This window comes from Corvus cornix, chromosome 7, assembly GCF_000738735.6.
Source record: "Corvus cornix cornix isolate S_Up_H32 chromosome 7, ASM73873v5, whole genome shotgun sequence".
Classification (NCBI taxonomy): Eukaryota; Metazoa; Chordata; class Aves; order Passeriformes; family Corvidae; genus Corvus; species Corvus cornix.
In genome coordinates, this window is record NC_046337.1 from 18,717,438 (window position 1) to 18,736,562 (window position 19,125).

General features: G+C 36.6%; 1 protein-coding gene across 2 annotated transcripts in view; it reads right to left on the reverse strand.

The window, feature by feature from the left end:
• Window positions 1–19,125, reverse strand: part of LOC104693908 (sodium channel protein type 1 subunit alpha) — a 93,156-nt gene that overhangs the window by 33,524 nt on the left and 40,507 nt on the right. For both annotated transcript variants that reach the window (XM_020584996.2, XM_020584995.2), the window contains exons 6-18: window positions 18,799–18,927; window positions 17,996–18,087; window positions 16,812–17,084; window positions 11,359–11,422; window positions 10,844–10,985; window positions 10,506–10,712; window positions 9,708–10,013; window positions 8,585–8,965; window positions 7,289–7,421; window positions 6,243–6,481; window positions 3,760–3,933; window positions 2,790–3,146; window positions 1,602–2,084 (exon numbers count right to left, since the gene is read on the reverse strand). In XM_020584996.2, coding sequence (XP_020440585.1) covers window positions 1,602–2,084; window positions 2,790–3,146; window positions 3,760–3,933; window positions 6,243–6,481; window positions 7,289–7,421; window positions 8,585–8,965; window positions 9,708–10,013; window positions 10,506–10,712; window positions 10,844–10,985; window positions 11,359–11,422; window positions 16,812–17,084; window positions 17,996–18,087; window positions 18,799–18,927 — 2,980 coding nt within the window. The remainder of the gene's footprint in view (window positions 1–1,601; window positions 2,085–2,789; window positions 3,147–3,759; window positions 3,934–6,242; window positions 6,482–7,288; window positions 7,422–8,584; window positions 8,966–9,707; window positions 10,014–10,505; window positions 10,713–10,843; window positions 10,986–11,358; window positions 11,423–16,811; window positions 17,085–17,995; window positions 18,088–18,798; window positions 18,928–19,125) is intronic.

A 19,125-nucleotide genomic window follows, 5' to 3' on the forward strand; every position in this document is an offset into this window, starting at 1 on the left:
TTCAAGGGGATAAAAGGTAACCCTGTTCCTACAGGTAGCAGCACATTGGCAGACAGCTTTCCTGAGCTTTCCTAAACTGAATCTATGTCTAAACAGGATCAATTCTCCATTGGTCAGTCATAAACCAGGTGGTGTCTCTCTATTTGACTGTCTGGTCTGTGATGGGTTGGAAGTGTGGACTGGTCAGCATGAAGGTAGTTGTGGAGAGTAGATGAACACTGTCTCCCTCCAAAGGATCTTTGTTTAAATGTTTTATTTTGAAATTCTTCATGCTGAGGGAGGTTCATAATGTGCTGAAATAAATTTTTAGAACCTTTACTGTAGCAGTGGTTCAGAAGCATAAGTGAAATTAATTATAGACATTTTAGCTAATCTTTAACAGGAAAAGAATTATTAAAGCTTCAGATATTATTTGGGAAAAGGGAACAACACTGTCTCTGAAATAAGTTGCTATGGGGAGAGTCTGTTTTGTACAGATCTCCTTTCTTGGAGGAGGATCCAAAAATTGCACTTAGCTTAACACTGAATTTTTATTGAGAGCACTAGAGGGCTCTTATACACACTGAAAGGACAGTGGTAAAGAATTCAGCTACCCCACAATGGGGTGTCTGAAGCACTGTCAGAAGTACACAGTGGGATGGAACGGGAAGGTGAGCTATCCTATAAAGAAACTGCACTGCTACCAAAATGGGAATTAGCTGGTTAAGGCTTAGGTTTCTCAAGTGAGAAAATTAATATTGTTAAATGCCTGGAAAGGTAAATTTCTAGTTTGACTAAAATAGCAACAAAATAAGTCATTGAGACTGTAGTTTTGAAAATTCTGTCATTGAATCAATTTAAATTATTTTGCTAAAATAGGAACATACAAAAAGTCACATAATGGAACAATTTTAGCTTTAATATGCTTTTTTAAATTACAGTTCTCAAAAAGGATTTATATCAATAACCTGCTCTAGCATTCCTTTAGCAATGGTAGGTATTTTCATCTGTTGGTAATTTTCAGTTTTAACAACCACATGAATTTGAAGTATATGGGAGAGTCTATGGTCAAGACTTCTTTTTATGGGAAGCTAGGTCTAGAAGAGCTGACAATTTTAAAATCTAAAAGAATTCATATGTCTAGAGAAATGTCTAAAGGAATTATTTAAACTATCTGTATGTTTTCTGGTTTATATCTGCTTTTTTGAGAGGCAGAGAGAAGATGTATCACACTCCTCATGCAACCCTTGTTACAGAAGGCAAACGGAAGTTTCTGGGGGAATAATGCTGCAGCTAAGGCACTGTCCTCTACAAGTTGTTGCAACTACCATATGGACCATACATAGTTTTTATGGATTAGTTGAGTCTCCCATTACCTGGCCTCATCCCCTCTTGGAGGCTATAATTTTTAACCCTTTCCCACACTTTTGTTCATCAAGAATTAAGTCCTCCTTTATACACTCATTTATGCCCATCTACAAAGAGGTGTCAAAATAAATGATCAAGAATTGAATACACTGGTTTATGAAAAGTAAAACAAAAAACCCCAAACAATCAAACAAAATCCCACATAAGAAAGATGGTCAAAAGATCAGGGAGAAATGCAAAAAATGTCTAAATACCTCTTTGCTTTCTTCCAGGTCTGATTCACTACTAAATTCTTCTGTGTTTAGATTTTCAAAGTCGGATTCACCCACAGCAATGGGCACTGTCACAGTGAGGCTTGGGTTGTTTATGAATGACATGTAATCACTCTCATCAATTATGTATTTTTCCACACTGCTGCCTGTGCCTATACCACTGGTGGTTCCATTTGCATCTTTAATATAGTCATGGTCTTTGCTTAGTTCCACAGTTGTATGGTTAGAAATACAACTATTTTTGTTGTTTAAATCTTCAAGTGGCTTGATTTCATCTAAAGCTTTCTGTTTTTTAACAAAAGCTTTTTGGATGAATTCACGTGCTTTTCTTTTCACATAATCTATGCCTTTCTGCATTCTTGCCACAGCAATCTGGAGATTGTTCATTTCATTGTCATCATCTGTCACAGCAAGGTTGTCTGCACTAAATGAGCTCAAGAGCAAGGCCAAAAATAGGTTCAGTACCTGCAGAAAGATTTTAAAAAAGGATGTTCTAGACTTTATTCAAAAAAAACCCATTTATTTTTTTAAAAAATATCCTATTATTGATATCAAACACTGAAATCCCAATAATTCACCATAACCAAAAATGTACCCTCAAAACTTTTTCTCTTCTCCATAAAAACCAAGCTTATTTCATTTAGTGTAGGTCCTGTTCACTATTCAAAAATATTTGTGAAACTGACTAATATCTGTAAATATGTCTTTAATTCCCCACAATATATTTATGTTTTGGTGTCAAATCTTATAATCTAAAAATGGAGATACCATATTTGCTGTTCAGCATCACTAAAAAGTTTAATTTATCCCATCACACAACAGAAATTAGATCATTTAGGTAACTAATCATAAGGTATAAATAATAAAAAAAATCCACAGCAAATGGTTTACAAAGAGCCCATAAACTAAAATTATTTGAAGCACAAAATATTTTCAAAGGGCCATGAGAGAAATTAGTCACATTCTTAAGTACCCACTCTGACATTCTTAGGATTTTGATATTGCAGAATATTTTGTTCTCTATCCAAAAAAGCTCTTAAGCTTAACTTTAAGCATTGCTTTAAACCACCTGCTTAAGTGCTTTGTTGAAGCAGAGCCAGAGCACTTCACTTCACGACTGAGACCACTCTATCGCCAAATCATTTTTTTATTAACACTTTGATCACGTACCACTAGGTTTCCAATCACCATGACCATCATGAAGACTGTAAGGCACATGGCTTGGCCAGCAACCTCCATGCAGTCCCACATCGTTTCTATCCATTCTCCACACAGCACTCGGAATACAATCAGGAAAGAGTGGAAAAAATCTTGCATGTGCCAGCGAGGAAGCACACAGTCACTTGCAATTTTGCAGACACATTCCTTGTAGTTTTTCCCAAACAGCTGCATCCCAACCACAGCAAAAATGAACACAATGATGGCCAGCACCAGGGTCAGATTCCCCAGAGCTCCCACTGAATTACCAATGATTTTTATCAACATATTTAGTGTTGGCCAAGATTTTGCCAATTTGAAAACTCGTAACTGGAAGGAAAGAAAAATATTGTTAGGAAAACCAGAAGGACACAAAGATAATTTAAAGTTAATTAGTGGAACGGTATTAGTGCAAAATATGCCTTGAGTAGGACTGTTCAGAGGTTATCATCTTGTCTAAAAGCATGAGGATGGAAGGTTCCCTCAAGAAAAATTTGTAAAATTGTATTTTGATATCCTCAAAGCATAGCTTTTACTGAAGGCCAAAGAAGCTACTGATTGGAACTTAAAATCTAGGGTTCATCTGTTAAAATCATCTGGACCACCGTTCAACTAGTATTTGTAGAGATCTATTCCTGTGATGCCAATCAGAGCACAATACATACAGTGAGTCAATTTAATTCTGCATAGCAGGATGTTGAAAGCATGTATCTACAATGGATACATTGGAAACAGGCCCAGGGCACCCACCGCTATCGGTTTGTCTGGATCCCTATGAATTCCCATTGAAGATGGTAAGATACCACAGTTAATAAGGATTTGTGGTAGTGAAACTTGCATTAGGATCAGTACCACAGCAAACATCAAGCAAATTTTTAAGGCAAAAATAAAATAATTTTAATGAAGCCCCATTGAAAAATCAGTGCAATTGAAATATATTTACCAATCTGAATGATCGAAGAACTGATAGTCCTTCCACATCTGCAAGACCAAGTTCAACCAAGCTAAGGGTTACAATAAAACCATCAAAAATATTCCAGCCTTCCTGGAAATAATAGTAAGGATCCATTGCAATTATCTTGAGAAACATTTCTGCCGTGAAGATTCCAGTGAAGACCTGAGTTCAAAGTGCAGTTTGTTATTTCATGGTGAAATATAATACTCCAGATCTAGCTGTTGTCTAGGTTTTTAAGTCAAGCTACATCTTATCCAAAAGTGATACTTAAAAAGTTACATTTACTGTAGTAATTTATTATACCCACATTCCCTTAACAAGTGTTATACAAACCAAGTAATTTTTCAATTAATTAAATTTTATACTAAACAAATTACATAAACTTCTCTTTTATAACAGATATAAAATCCAGTTTCAACTCTGTAAGGATATGGACTTTCTCATGTACTGTACAAACAATATCCCAGATTTGATTTTCAGACCATAAACCAGAATGCTTTCCAAGAAATTACATGGTATAACTCTTTCTTGGTATACAAATTACAAATGAGGCCACATCTAAGACTACAGGGGGGCAGCTTCTTGGCTGCTATGACCTGCCATTCAGTTCAACAGAGCTGTGATTATTTATACCAGATGAATAAATGGTATATCATAATGTATCTCAGTTGATACAACTGACATACATGTACTGAGATACAGCAATTTCCTGAAGCTGAGTAACTTCTACCTGGGTGTGCCCAGTGAGTTCAGCAAAATTGGTTGGCTCAATCACTTTGAAAGCAGGAATGAAAGAGTATTTAAGAATGCATTTTAAACAAAGTACTGTTGGTAGTGGTTTCTCATCATGAGTTGCTATGCTGAATGAAGTAGGAATTATATTTAAGACCCACCAAAGTAATGACCCTGAGTAGTTTTGAGAAAAGTCTTGGGAAAATTTCTTGTAGGATAAGAATGTATTAAAGCCACTGTTAAAAACTTCTTGAGCCCTGCTCAGAAATGTTATCTGTGGTTTTTTTGTTTGGTTGGTTTTTGTTTTGTTTTGTTTTGATAACCCACTTTCTAGCAAGCTGAACAGAAAATAGGACAGCTAAAGAGAATAATCTAACTGGGATAATCAGGAGACAGGAAAGAAGAGTCTGACTTGCTCTGCCTAGGAACACCAATACTCAAGATAGATTGCTACAGTCTTTAAATTCACTCTAGACACAAACACCAGAGAGGGAAAGGTTACCAATGTTTAAGCTACAGGATTGGAACCCCTGAGAAAGACATAGGAATGATACAGTTTGAAATGCTGACTTAGGTTCCTAATAGTCAGAACAGGAAGGTTTTCAAGGAGCTTTAAAGTGGAACTTCTGGAGCAGGCAACCTCCGAGAGCCTCTCTATTGCAGAAGGGTTTTATGTCAGGGAGGCTAAAACTGGAAGAATGTGGTGCTTATAGACAGGTTCTCTCACACTCCCGTTGTAGTCAGAGGTACACCAAGGTTTATACTGAATTTTCTTGGTTAGAAAACAAACCTATAAAGTGCTACAAGACAAGATTTTACATTTTATTAGGAAACAAAAGCTCAGAATTTCCCTTAAGTATATGAAAATCAGCTGTACAATTTTCTATTCATTCTCCCTCCTAAATCCTATAGTTATTTACATGATCTATTTGTTCCTCATTACAAAACAAGAATTCTTAAAAATCACATTATAAGAAATAAATTCTTAAAGTGAGAGATAAAGTAGGACTGTAGCTGCAGATACTTCTGTGTGATCAAACCTGTCAGTTCAAAAGCATAAAAGCTACAAAAAGTTAACTCATGAAATCTTTAATAATTTATCTTTTTGAAGCAGAGAGAAAGGGAGAAAATACAGCTGACAACATAAAGAAAATATATTTTACTAATTATCAGAGGATAAAAAAATAAAAAATAGGAGAGGAAAAAGTACAGTGGGATATTTTTCACATAAAGCATAGAAAGAAAAAGATGCACTTATCCATATAAAAAGCCTTTTGCAGAAGAAAATTCTAGAAATGCTTTTAAAGGGATCTTTTAGCTAGTGTAAATTTCTGCTCAGGAAACAGCAATTAAAAACACATTCATAATTTAAAGATTTGTATTGTATTGATTGAGAAATTAACACTGCATTTATTTGCATAGTGCCTCTTTCACGGAAGCAATGCATTTTCTGGTTTAGTAGTTACACAAATCAAACTCTGCTTAAGATGGACTTTACTTAATGTAGTATTGGAGCCAATTTTTAAATTTTTAATTTGGTTTTGCAGAACACAGCAATATATTGATTTTACAGTATCCTACGCTACATGAGTCAGGGTTGACAGTCAAATTTCCAAAAATGTTCTGATACTTATATCTGGAGGCCAATAAATATCCAAAAAGTTGTTAAAACTTCTTCTTTCAGTTATTACAGGCATATTTCCTTCCAAATCATGAACACAAAAACCCAACAGACTTACCAGATTTCCAACTGAAAGTACGTTATTGAATTCTTCCGTCATCGGATAATGTTCCATAGCCATAAAGAGTGTATTTAAAACAATGCAAATTGTAATAGCCAGGTCAACAAATGGGTCCATTACCACTAAGTTGACAATATGTTTAACTTTTAACCAATGTGGACTGCAGTCCCAGATCAAGAAAATATTTGCAAATTTATACCAACATGGTGGGCATTTCTGTCTTGATTCTTCAAGTTCTGTGGGGAGAAGAAAGTTTATACATGTAACTATGTGATTTCTCTAACCTTCCTCATTCCAATATGAATTGTACCAATCAAGTTTTCAGTCTGTAGTGGTGTGCTGATTAACCTCCTTTAAGCCTCTATTCTACAGGGCTTTTAAGAAAGGTCTTTAAAAATTGCTATCAAATATATTTACTATGTTCAAATCTTATCTGTCAAGCACAACTTCTTTGTATTCCAATCACTATGCCAATCAGTATCAATTTATACATCAGTTTGTATTATGTATTTAATTTTTCCTTGATTACACTTCAACTTGTTTCTCCCACCTACTGTTCTAGTATGTAAATATTTTTATTCTGAAATTTGTGGCATTTAAATAAAAATTTTCATTCCTATTTCAAGAGAAAAACACCTAGAATTGCTTTAAAGAGTAACTGAATAAATATATCTGCAAAAATGCGTATATATTTTAACAATAGTTGCATAAGTTTGAAAAATGTTCGGTGGCTTTTTTGTGTCCATTAATACATTTTTAATTACTATGCATAAGCATCCACTCAGTTATGACCATGCACATGACTTAGATGGTGACAGAACAATGGGAAAGAAATGCTTCCTTATGTAATACCTTTAATGCTTAGTTATGTAATAACCTTAATAAATAAAGAGCTTTGAATTTACTGATAAATATGTGTCAGTTTGTGAGATGTTATCTGTTACTTAAGCTATTTTAAGTCTGTTTTCAAGTTTCAGCTCAAGTTTTTCAGAAATCCATGGGAAAAACAGGATTAAATATTAAACTATGCATAGCACACACACCTTCCACAGTGTTTGTGAGGATGCTAGCAATACTCATGGCTCTTTCCCTTAAAGCTGGATCTTCCAGGAAGTCCATGGAAACGTGAAAAGAACCTGATATTCTCTTCCTCATTTCTGTTTCTGTCGTTGTGCCCTGTACAGAGAACAATAGTAGGTGAGACCATGATGAAGAAACAATGAGATAAACAAATACTACATAAGCCTGTTAGTAGTGTCTTAGCTTGGACACGTGCCCCGTGCTTCATATTTTATCATGTCGGACTTTTATTACTTTTTAGTACCTTTTAAATAATTTTGGAAAGGCATTAGGTCATAGGTACCTACAGTTCAAGACTGAGAGTTTATTTACTTAAATTTTGCATTTTTTTCCTTCAAGATATGAAAAGTCATTTAAACAAATGGAAAAGGTTTGAGTTCAAAATACTGCACAAAATTTTGCAAACTGCAATTTGTTTCCGTGGTCCTGCTGACAGAATATTCTGGGGTTTGTAACATAATAGCCTTTTCCCCTAATCAAACTGTAGCAAGTAAGAAAAGTCTGACTTCCTCATGCTTCCTCATGCTAATATCTTTTAGCAGTCTGAGTAGACAAATTTTGACTAAGCAAGAGATTTTTTGGAGATATTTTCTCTTACCTTGTATATGGTAAGAGAATGGCAGCAATTTGTGCTGCACATATGTTCACACAGACATTTGCATCTTTGGAAGTATGTATTGAACTGTGATCTTTCAATGAACTATTTGTTGTCTATACGACAATACTTCACAAGAAATGGATGGAAAATATATAGGGATGGGAAATAAATGGTAATAAGGAATTGATAACTTCCTTACATTTTTGACCAGGCTGATAAGGAAGAATGATATCAAAATTAACTAATAATGCTAATTTTGATAGTGGTAATACAGCATCATATTGATTGCAGTTATATAACATTTTTGTGTAATATTTTCCATTGTATGTCAACTACGATAGCTAGATGGACCTTTAGATCAGCTAAAGGAAAGTATGACACAGTAATACAGTAAAGCATTGCATTTTTATGAATGTGTATGTTATTTTTTTATTACTTGGAAACTGCGACTTGCATTTGTTAGTTATGAGAATCTTTGTAAGTAAATGCTTAGGTTGCAAACCTATCTCAGCTGGTTTATTTACTAAAGATTTAACAAGATGCAGGAGCATTCACAGCTTGACCAACCAGGAAGCATTGCCAAGGGTTCCATTCTGTAGAAAACACTGGCTGGTGCAGTAAGAAAAGGCCACCATGCCTAAGCTATTTAAAACTTTCTTACATTGTCATCAGTAGCTGGTTTATCTATTATCACCTCTGGCAGAAGCTGTCCAACAGGCGATGTAGGAACAGATGGTCCGCCAACCAGGGAAACCACCCCATTGCAATCCACGGTGCTGTGCATCTTCCCATTCACTGGAAACACTGCCAGCATCCTGGATGACCTACTGGCCTGGCTAATGTTACTGTTGCGCCGTTCACCGTGTCTGCGCGGCACAAAGAGAGAATCTCTTCTGCTGTCATTGTCTTCAAAAGTGCTGTGCTCATCATCAGCAAAGTCATTTTCAGATCCTACATCCTTTGCTCGACCTCTGAAGCTGAAAAGACTTGTTCTGCTGTTGCGCCTTGGGGAAAACAGGGAGCCACGAATGCTCAGCAAAGACTGCAGGCAAACAAAATATGTGGTTATTAGCTGAAATCCTCAGACTTAGCACTGTTATTAGATTAGCATAGATTTTCTTTTTTTCTTAAATGAGAGTGACCATATTACCCAGAAGCTACATGCTGCTGGGAAATTTTTGCATGTATTTCATTAGATATATATTTTGCAGATAGAAGTATCGCTGTTCATGGATTCTTAAGACAAAAACCAGTGCTGAACACTCCTTTCTCAGCTAAAGCTACCAAATAGATTAGTTGCATAATTCCGACCAAAAAAGGAAGTCTATACATGCACTTTGTTTCATGTATGAAGCATCTTGCCCATAGTGAACAAACGTTGGTTCAAACATCTTTTAAACAGGAAGAAAATGTGAGGCTATTATAACAGAAAAATACTGTAGCATTTTAACAGGTCTAGGTAATATATAATCATGCTAAAAGGAACAAAACCCCACATAACCAATCAGAGAATATTTTAACATGATTTTAAAATAATTCTATTAGAAGAACAGAGATGTGAGGTTACGTTTAAATCTAGGGGGTTTTTTTACAAGGCAGTCTGGCAGCTAGAGCACTTCCTCTCAAGCACTAGCAACGCTAATTAAGGTTAATGAAAGTATCAGTATTTCCTTTGTTTATGCAGTAGCATCACATTACTGTACTTTAGGAAGACTAAAGTAGTTTTGAAACAGCCTATGATGCTTTAAATATATGCTTTTACTAAAAATAATTATAGGCAATACCTGATGTGGAGAGGAATACTTCTTTTCATATGTCAGTCTATTGCCTTCAATAGACAATCGGAAACCTTTCCTTCTGATGCTGTCTTCTGATTCAGATTTGTGAAATTCATCTTCATCTTTTTCCTCTCCTCCAGACTGTTCTTTCTGTTTCCTTTTCTTCCTTCTATTTCTCCTTTCTTTTGCACTCTTTGAGCTCAATTTTGATGCGTCTGAGGAGCTTTCTGAGAGCCCTCCTGCTTCTCCTGCAGCACTGGGCTCCCTGGACTCTGCAGATGCTGTTACTGCTGCTGCCGTCACTGCTGCTGCCTACCATGATGGAGAAGGAATTTATGTCACTGAGCAAAACACAACATAATGTTTTCCTTTCTTTAATTTACTTATACATTATTTCTACTCCAAATGTCTCAGATCTTATATCCTACTTTCTATAGGATATCCTCTCCCTAGATTTTTTTTTCTAATTATTTTTAATCAGTTGACTCAAGATATGTGCTGGTCATGGATTTCTCTCATCCTTCATGAGTAAATTTTAAATGCAGAAGTCTAACAGATTGTATTAATGACACTATACTAGAAAAACATAGTGAATAGCCTATACCTAGTTTTGAATATTCCTTCTTGATGGCTGAATCATTCACAATGTCATGTCTTCAGTGCAGAATAGAAAACCTCTGAGCTAGCTCTGTCATTGAAAGACCAACAGGGTGCTTTATATTTCCAAATTCAGAAACTGTAGGGAGAATACCTCTATTAAACTCACTTCCTTACACTCCTGCATTACTACACCATAAACTATACCTGTGCTGCTTCTTGTTGCTTCTTCAGTTGTTCCAGCATCTGTTGAAATTCTGCCTCTTTTTGCTCTGCTTCTTCCAGGGTTGCTTGATTCTGCTCTTCATAGGCCATGGCAACCACAGCCAGGATCAGATTGATCAGGTAGAAAGAGCCCAGAAAAATCACCAGAACAAAAAAGATCATGTATGTCTTCCCAGCAGCACGAAGAGTCTGGAAATAATAATTCATTTATAAGCAAGAATAGGTTAACAGAAGCTCTGGTTTTCATACTGTTAAAATTAAGATAAGGAAATTGACTCTAGTTCTCTTGCACCACCGATTTTCATTTAAAAAATTCTCACCAGCTGATAGAGGTTTTCCCAGAAGTCCTGAGTCATTAGCCGAAACAGTGACAAGAAAGCCCAGCTGAAGGTGTCAAAACTTGTGTACCCATAATTGGGGTTTCTACCAGCTTTCACACAAGTATATCCTTCTGGGCACTGCCTACAAAGACAAACTGGACATTACCTACTTAGTAATTTTAATATTGTCAACTGGATATTGGTGTATTCATATGTGCAGCCAGAACTGCAAAATAACAAGTTTTTCCAGGTTTTCCCATCACATATTGCTGTTCCTGTTATCAATGAGGCAGGGGCTATAGTAATACTAAATTACTCACTCACCATGCAAAGACTGTTTATCCAACCAATTTACTGAGCTCTGATCAGGAACACAGATCCTAAGCCCAGTGTAAAAGCCTTTCCTATGTGAAAGGAAGTGGTCACTCAAAATATAGCCCTGCTCCAACTGCACATCTACAGAACATGGATCTAATTTCTACACAGTGCAATAATATGATAAAATTCAGTCTTACCCAGCGTCAGAACTATTTCCACAAAGCAGAGCATCATTTTGCCCTTCCAGAAAATAAAAATGACCTGTTTAGAAAAGAATTTTAAAACATTATAGAATTCCAAATATAGCCATTATCTTAAATCTCTATTAAATAAATATTTTGACTCTAAAAGTTTTAAGGTGATTTCTGATCCAATTTTAAACAAACAGTATTATTTTCTCAGCAGAACAACAACTTTAGAGTAAATGACATTATTAATTTCATTAAGCACTATCGCTCACAGTACTTACTGTTAAAATGCCAAAATGTACTAAAAATTCTGTCAAATGCTTCTGGATGTAGAGTCTCCCTTCTGTCTGATCACTGAACTAAATCATGCTTTGTGGAATAGTATTGTACAGTTGTTTATTAAAATAATTACAATCGATCTGAAAAAAAAAATCTCATAATTTATTTAAAACTTTCTGATCGGTATTGCCAGGGGTTCCAGTTTGTTGCTTACAAGCACTTGTTACCTAATATGTAAACTCTGCAAAAACCCACCCAGCTGCTGATGGCTCTGATGGTAATGGGTGTGCACACACGGCAATTGTACCCACTGACTGTATGAAGGCCCTGGCATACACCTAAATTTAACTCAGACATAATTACTGCAGCAGTCACAACTTCTGTAAGAAAGATTTTAAGAGTACATGACAAAATTATTGAACACCTTTGGAAAATAAATTGGGTAAGTTCCATCAAATCGCCCTGTAACCAACCATCCCATAGTCTGTACAGTAATGCCATAGTTAAAGGACATTTTAAATGGTTTAAATAACAAAGACATTGACCTATCTCTTCTCACAGAACAAAGAGATTAAAAAAACTTTGTGCTTATTAAGATTCATTTTGACTGTATCCTTGAGAAGTGTTTTTCTTTTTCCCCTCAGAGCAGATGCTTGCAGTCTTGATTGCTGAAGTCTTGATTTTTGGAAGAATTATCACAGGAGGAGCTTCTCCTGTAGTAACAATCTCCCATTTGGTCACAGGCATAGGGATGTTTTTTATACAGGGTGATACCATGTGTCCCATCTCTGATGGGATCCAAAAGCATTGGCTCAGGCTGTCTGTAAGGACAGGGCGGCGACATGGTGGTGCTCCCCTGAGCACCTCCTTAGCTCCAATACTTAAGAAGAGTAGGAGCTTCAGAATTAAGGTGGTACCTTGTTTGCTTCCTGAGAAGATTTGAACCCCACGTTGGATTTCTTTTCCATTGAACTGTCCTGTTAGATTCCCTTAAAATCTCATTTGAAAATGAGTGCGAGTTTAAACTTGACTTTGCCTGTACTGCCCAAGCCAGGTTGCTACAGACACTGATGAATTCTGAGTCTGAGGAGGTGTCACAAGCTGCTGGCTCAGCAAGAAGGGACACAGTACCTGGGTCAGCTCCATCCTGTGAGCAAAATTCACCACTGGGAAAAATGAGACCTTGTTCTGACACTCTGTGAAGGACTCATTTTCACTGTCTAATGATCCATCTGCATCTCAGAGGGAACAATCTCCTGTGCTGTGTGAAGTGCACAGCCCTGTGTGTGGCTGCTGTCACTCTGAGCTGGTGTGCATTGCAGAGCTGCTGTGTGCTGAAACACAGCTGTAAACAGAAAGTTGACAGGATGCTGGCCACAGCTGACCCTTAGGAAGCAAATCTTATTCTGCATTCAGTCAGCTAATCATGATTAAAACATGTTGGAACATAACAGCTGGTTGGGAAGAAAGCAAACCCACTTTGATATAGTTTACATGGAGCAGTCAGTCCTAATCAGCACTGCACCAGCTGAGCTGAACTGCTACAACAGGTCTGCATTCAGGTTCTGTGCCTCAGACAAGATGTGCCCTGCAAGGGTGCTGTACTTGCCAGCTACACGGAAACAAGAGCCACACAGGCTTTCTCTGAGTGCACTGATACACTTGGGCAAGTGCTCAAAATATTATCATGATAGGAAAATTTTTATAACACACAAGCTGAGCAGTATAAGCATGTGCCCCTATCTAGATGCAAAACTTTGAATTGTGTTTTACCAAAGTAATGTGAAAAATCCCTTTCTACACCAATGATGTATGTTTGGCTCCTCTTTAATTGATTGGGAAGTGGGAAAATCTCCCTGGTAGGTGAGTGCTTTACTTCAAGCAAGATTAAAGCTGTTTGAGTAAGCATAGGGTGTAACATGAGAAGCACAGAGAATAATTTTTATTTCACAAAATAGATTGTGAGATGCTTTTTCTCAGAAAAAAATTGCTTGTGGAAAGCTTGTTAAGATAAACCTCATCTTATCTGGAACTAAGTTTATCAGAATTCTTATCTTTGAAAAAGAAAAAGGGGGGGAAAAAAAAGAGTGCTTGACTCGTTAATGCCAGGAAAGCTTGCATGAAGACCCTCTCACAATGGTGTCTCCAAAAATGAGCTCAATGGTAAAATTAGGGCTTATATGCCTTTTTCTGCATAGTATACACAACTAATGGCATAATAACTTCCATAATTCCTAAAAAAGACACTGCCATTGCACTGCTCTGAGCTGGAGGTAGAGCACTTCTTACTGCCCTGTGAAGCAGCTGGTTTTTGTATCCTGTCTGCCTGCCCACATGCAAAAAGAGAGCAGGAAGCTGTGAGAAGATAATTTTTCTCTTAGCAACTGCTGGTAAGCAAGGACAACGTTATTAAGTTCATAATAAGACTTGTAATTTCATTATAAATTTCATAATACATATGAAATCCTGTAAATATACCAAGGGTTCATGTAGCCACTCAGTAAAATACTTCCTGGAACTAACTCAATTGATCTTTGTTTTCAGGGTGCTTCAGGTCTTCTTTAAGTCAACTGAAATCAGAACTTGAGTTTATAAATTCTTTGTTTAAAAGTCAGGAAATTAAGTTTGGCCTTGAAGTCTAGGTCTTCATTAGGAGGCTGCTTAGACTTTGTTATACCCCATAGCATGGGATCTCCAAGAATTCATATGTTCAAGTAAATTGAGCTTCACAAAAAGATTGATTTAAGAAATTCAGATGGAAATCCATCATAGTCATTGATTGGTTGTGTGATCACAGTCAGAAGCTGTCTCACTTCTATTCAAAATTTGTCTGGCTTTGACTTGCAGCTATTGAACCTGTTATATCTCTGCCTGCTAGATCAAAGATATGTCTAGGATGAAAATTCTGTTCCCCATGGGGTTTTTTTTTAACTGTGATCAAATCACCCCTTAAACCTTCTCTTTGATATGCTAAGTAGGCTGAGCTCCTGGTCTATCTTGGTATAAAGCGTGTTTTCCAACCCTTTAATCATTCTACTCTTTTTTGAACTTCCTCCATTTTTTTCAACTTTCTATCTAAATTGAACTTTATATAGTATTCCAGTAGCAGCTGCAGTAGTGCTAAATACAGGGGTAATTCTTTCTTCCTGGTCAATAATTTATTTATGTGAACAGGATATTATTTAGCTTTTTGGCTGCAGAGTTTTAGCCTTAATTAGTCAGTCCTGGCTGTCCCAGAGTGCCCTAAGTGCCTCAGCCTCCCTATTGTTAAGGGCTTTCCAAGTGTACTTTTATATCCTGCCTTTCAGTTTCCCTGCAGCCTTACATGTAAGCTGCTGGGGCAGTGTTTTCCAGAGCCTCTGCGGCACTATTTTTCCTTTGTCCTCATGCTGTTCTTTGTGTTGCTTTTATTCTCATGACATTACACTTGCAAACACACTATTGCCACAGCAGGTGCTCACAGGAAGCAATTGTCTCTGGTGTGAGATTCACCCCTCTTTCTCCTCATTTTTCCTACTCTTTGCTTGTAGCTTTTGGTTTATATTAAATGACCTAATAACGTGCATGTACAAGCTTAAAAACCAACAGCTGTGCAGCACCCACTCTGATCAAAGGGCACTCCAAGTAGTGCTAATAGCACTGTAAGAAGGAGCAAGCTGTAGGGAATTTGAGGAGATGCTAACGAAAGTCACAAAGTTGCTGTGGGAAAAGTGTCACTGCTGCACTGGAAAGGATACCCAAGTGAGGAGACGCACCTGGAGACCCCCCGACTTCTCTTTGCAGCTGGTCACTGTGATCTCTTTGCCCTTTCCTTTTCTATCTCTCTCTCCTCTTTAGTTCTTAATTTACTCCAAAAAGTAACTTTCACTGTTAGAGATGATGCATGGCATCACCTACAGTCTCTATGCAAACCTGTCTCAACATGAACTGAGAGCATTCCTTTGTAGGATAGGGAGCATAGGTTTGTTCGCTCACATTTAACTGTACTGGAATGCATTTCTTTATCTGCTCTCAGTTTGCCAGACTGCTCTGCATCAGCAAAACTGGTTGAAAATTCATACTTTGGGAAATTATCAAAGTGGAAAGATGCATTAAAACAATGTCTGAAGAAATTTGTCTGAGGTTGCTGCTATTCAACGTTTTAACTAATCTAGAAGATGGAAGAACACTTATCAAATTTGGAAATGACACCAATAAGGATGGTGGTGAGTTTGAGGAAAAAATTCAATTTTCAAAGGTTCCAGACAGCTGGAGAAATAGTTTGAAAAAAAAATAGGGTGTTGTTCAGCCTGGAACAATAAACTGATTCAGGAGCAGGTAGACAAAAGGCAGAACATTACTACCATTGTAAACAACAGCAAGCTATATAGGATATATGAAACAGAAGTACAAGTCACTATGCTACCACTTCTTCCCTAATTAGTACTCCCTATGTGGAGTAGAAATGCCTATATGTGGGTGCTGCACTTTAAGAAGCATGCTTATGAAAAAGAAAGGATCTGGATGAGAGAGCAACATCTAGAAAATACATTGTAGGAGAAAATGGTTAATGACCCATGTTGTTTAGCATACAAGAAGATTGAAAGAGGAGAGAACAGGGCATTAAAACATAAGAATAGTCTCTTAAAACTTCAGAAACTGTGATTAATGACAGGGAATAATTTGGTTTTGATGCCTGTGTTGCAGTTTATAAGAACAATAAGCATTAATTTTAGCAGAAAATATCTGTTAGACCTCAACCTGCCTCAATAAAAGTAACAGTAATAATAATAATAATAATAATAATAAGGCACAAGAATGAATGGATGGTGAAAATACTGAGGACCTCATCACTGGACTTCTCACTGCATATCAGAAGTTTCTGATATCTGCCAGAAAGGACATAGAATGCTGCTGCTCATCTTGCTTTGGATAACAGAATGGAAAATATTTATTAAGTAATTTTAGGAGTCCTTTCTGTCTCAGGGGAGATGCGAATTTGGCAGATAGAGTGGAGAAAAAGAACTACATCAAGTAGCAAGACCATGCCCCTGGTTCCCTCTTCCATGCAGGCCTTTAGAGCAGACCTATGCGAGAGAAAACACTTCTGTCGTAACTAAATGTATCATCCCTTCCCCTCCTTCCTTCTAAGAACTGGGTCAGCCACAAAACACTTCAGTGGGAATTCTGCAGACAATACTTACTTTCATCTTCAATGTATCCCTTCCAGTCAAACGGAGTCACTGTTGAATTAACCAATGTACCATTTTCACCTATGGTGCTGTTTAGCTGAGAAGTAATATTTGTTTCCAAAGTAAAATTTTCTGGAGGCCACTGCAGGCATTTATTCCTCAAGTTGCCCATGAACAGCTGCAGCCCTATCAGTGCAAATACACTCAGACAAAACACAGTCAGGATCATCACATCTGAGAGCTTCTTCACAGACTGAATCAGGGCTCCCACAATAGTCTTCAGGCCTGCAAATGGAAAAGAATTTTTATTCTGCTGTTGGAAACTTTTTCAAAGCACAAATATGGCAGTGTCTCCCAGTAAAGTTACAGATTTCATGCAGAAGCCCAAATACATGATTGTAATGTCTGTGAAACAACACTTTTGTGAAGAGATTTTTCACTTGTGAAAATGAATAAATAGCTGAAATTAATGTCCATTTGAAACAGTGAGTGGAATGAGTTGCATATATTTCAAAACACTTGTTTTAATGGTAAAACAAGCAACTATTTTTTACTCATGCTGTACATTAATCTCACATAAACGTCTTCTTTCTTTTCATTTGTCAATACATCTTGCTCCAAACCTTTACTACTATCAGTTTTATAACATACTAGGTTTAGAAGACAGAAAACCTGTTCAACAATAAATAGGATTCAAATTTAATGCTATAAAACTGGAAATGGTTTGGAAAATTGTAGCTTTTTAAGATAATAAATCCCCCATGCAACACCCATGCTATTCTTTATTATCTTATTCCTTCATCTCTTAGTAAGTCAACATTTCAAACAGTTTCATTTTTCAGACACCAATATTCACAACAAACACCACATAACATCATGTAGGTAGGATACACATGGGTAAGAAAACTTCAGGGCTACTAATATTCATTGAATGTGGAGAAGAAAGCTTGACGTCATACGATGCAAACCACACACGCTGTGTACTGCAATGTCTCATGCAAGAATCTGTTAAACTCAAAGGCTGATTTCAAAAGGAAAGTGCTCATTTTTAAAAGCAAGGAATCAGAGATTTCAGTGAATTCTGATACCTTCTGATTCCTGCTTTTTTTGTGGAAAGAAATAAGATTTATATTTAAAAAATATGAATTCCATTTCAGTGAATTAAAGTCAGCCTCAGTGTTTAACCTGGCTCTCACCTGGAATGACTGATATTGTTTTCAAAGCTCGGAGAACTCTGAATGTTCTCAACGCTGAGACATTGCCCAGGTCCACAAACTCTGTCACATATCTGTAATAGGGGAGTTCACACACAAACACAATGACAGGATAAAAAGGAACAGTTGGGAGGTACGAGGGGCCTAACACCTTACACCAGTTACTTCTTACCTGGAATTACAGAAATAGTTTTCAAAGCTCTCAATACTCTGAAAGTTCGAAGAGCTGAAAGATTGCCTAGGTTTACAAATTCTGTTACATACCTGTAGGATTAAATCACAGTTATTCAGAATTTAGGCAAAGTTTATGCTACTTACTTGGGTCTTTCATCAAGACCACTTTGGCGTTTTTAGCAAAAACTTAAATAGCAACAGTCAGAGGTTTACCTTTCACTGCAGTTTGCCTTGCATTAATATACTTTCAGAGCCTTCAGCTAAATTAAATGTCTCTGAAATGAATCACACTGATTTTACTTTGAAAGCCTAAAATTTATCTAGACTAGATTGGTAAGTTCGGAGAATGAAGTCAAAGGGAAGCTCCTTTTCTGCTCAGGAAAAAAAAAAAAGCAGGACATGAAATTAGCCTCTCTAATACTAGCTGTACTAATGGCTTCTGCAGTATTTATGTTTACATCAAAATACGCATTTTTGAATGTGAAAATTATTTTAGACAAAAGTAAGTCCATAAAAGAATTTCCATTTAACAAAATTGATATGTATTGATACTAATTTCATGCCCTTTTTGCCCTTTTCTTTCCAAGAAATAGCAAAAAACAAGAACTTACGCGAAGGTAATGACAGTGAAATCAAGCCAGTTCCATGGATCTCGAAGAAAAGTAAAATCTTCTAAGCAAAAGCCCCTTGCAATGATTTTTATTAGAGACTCAAACGTGTAAATGCCAGTGAATGTATACCTGAAAAATATGGGAAAATTTAATCAAAAGAAGTAGCAACATTTGACATTGGTATTCTGAAAGAAATTTGAAGATCAAATGAAAGGGAGTTTTTTTCACAACTGGAGAAGAAGTACAGTAAATAAGGAATTTTTTCTAAAATGCATAATATGAATCAGACATACTTGTGTATTTACGTGCATTAATTGTGACATGCTG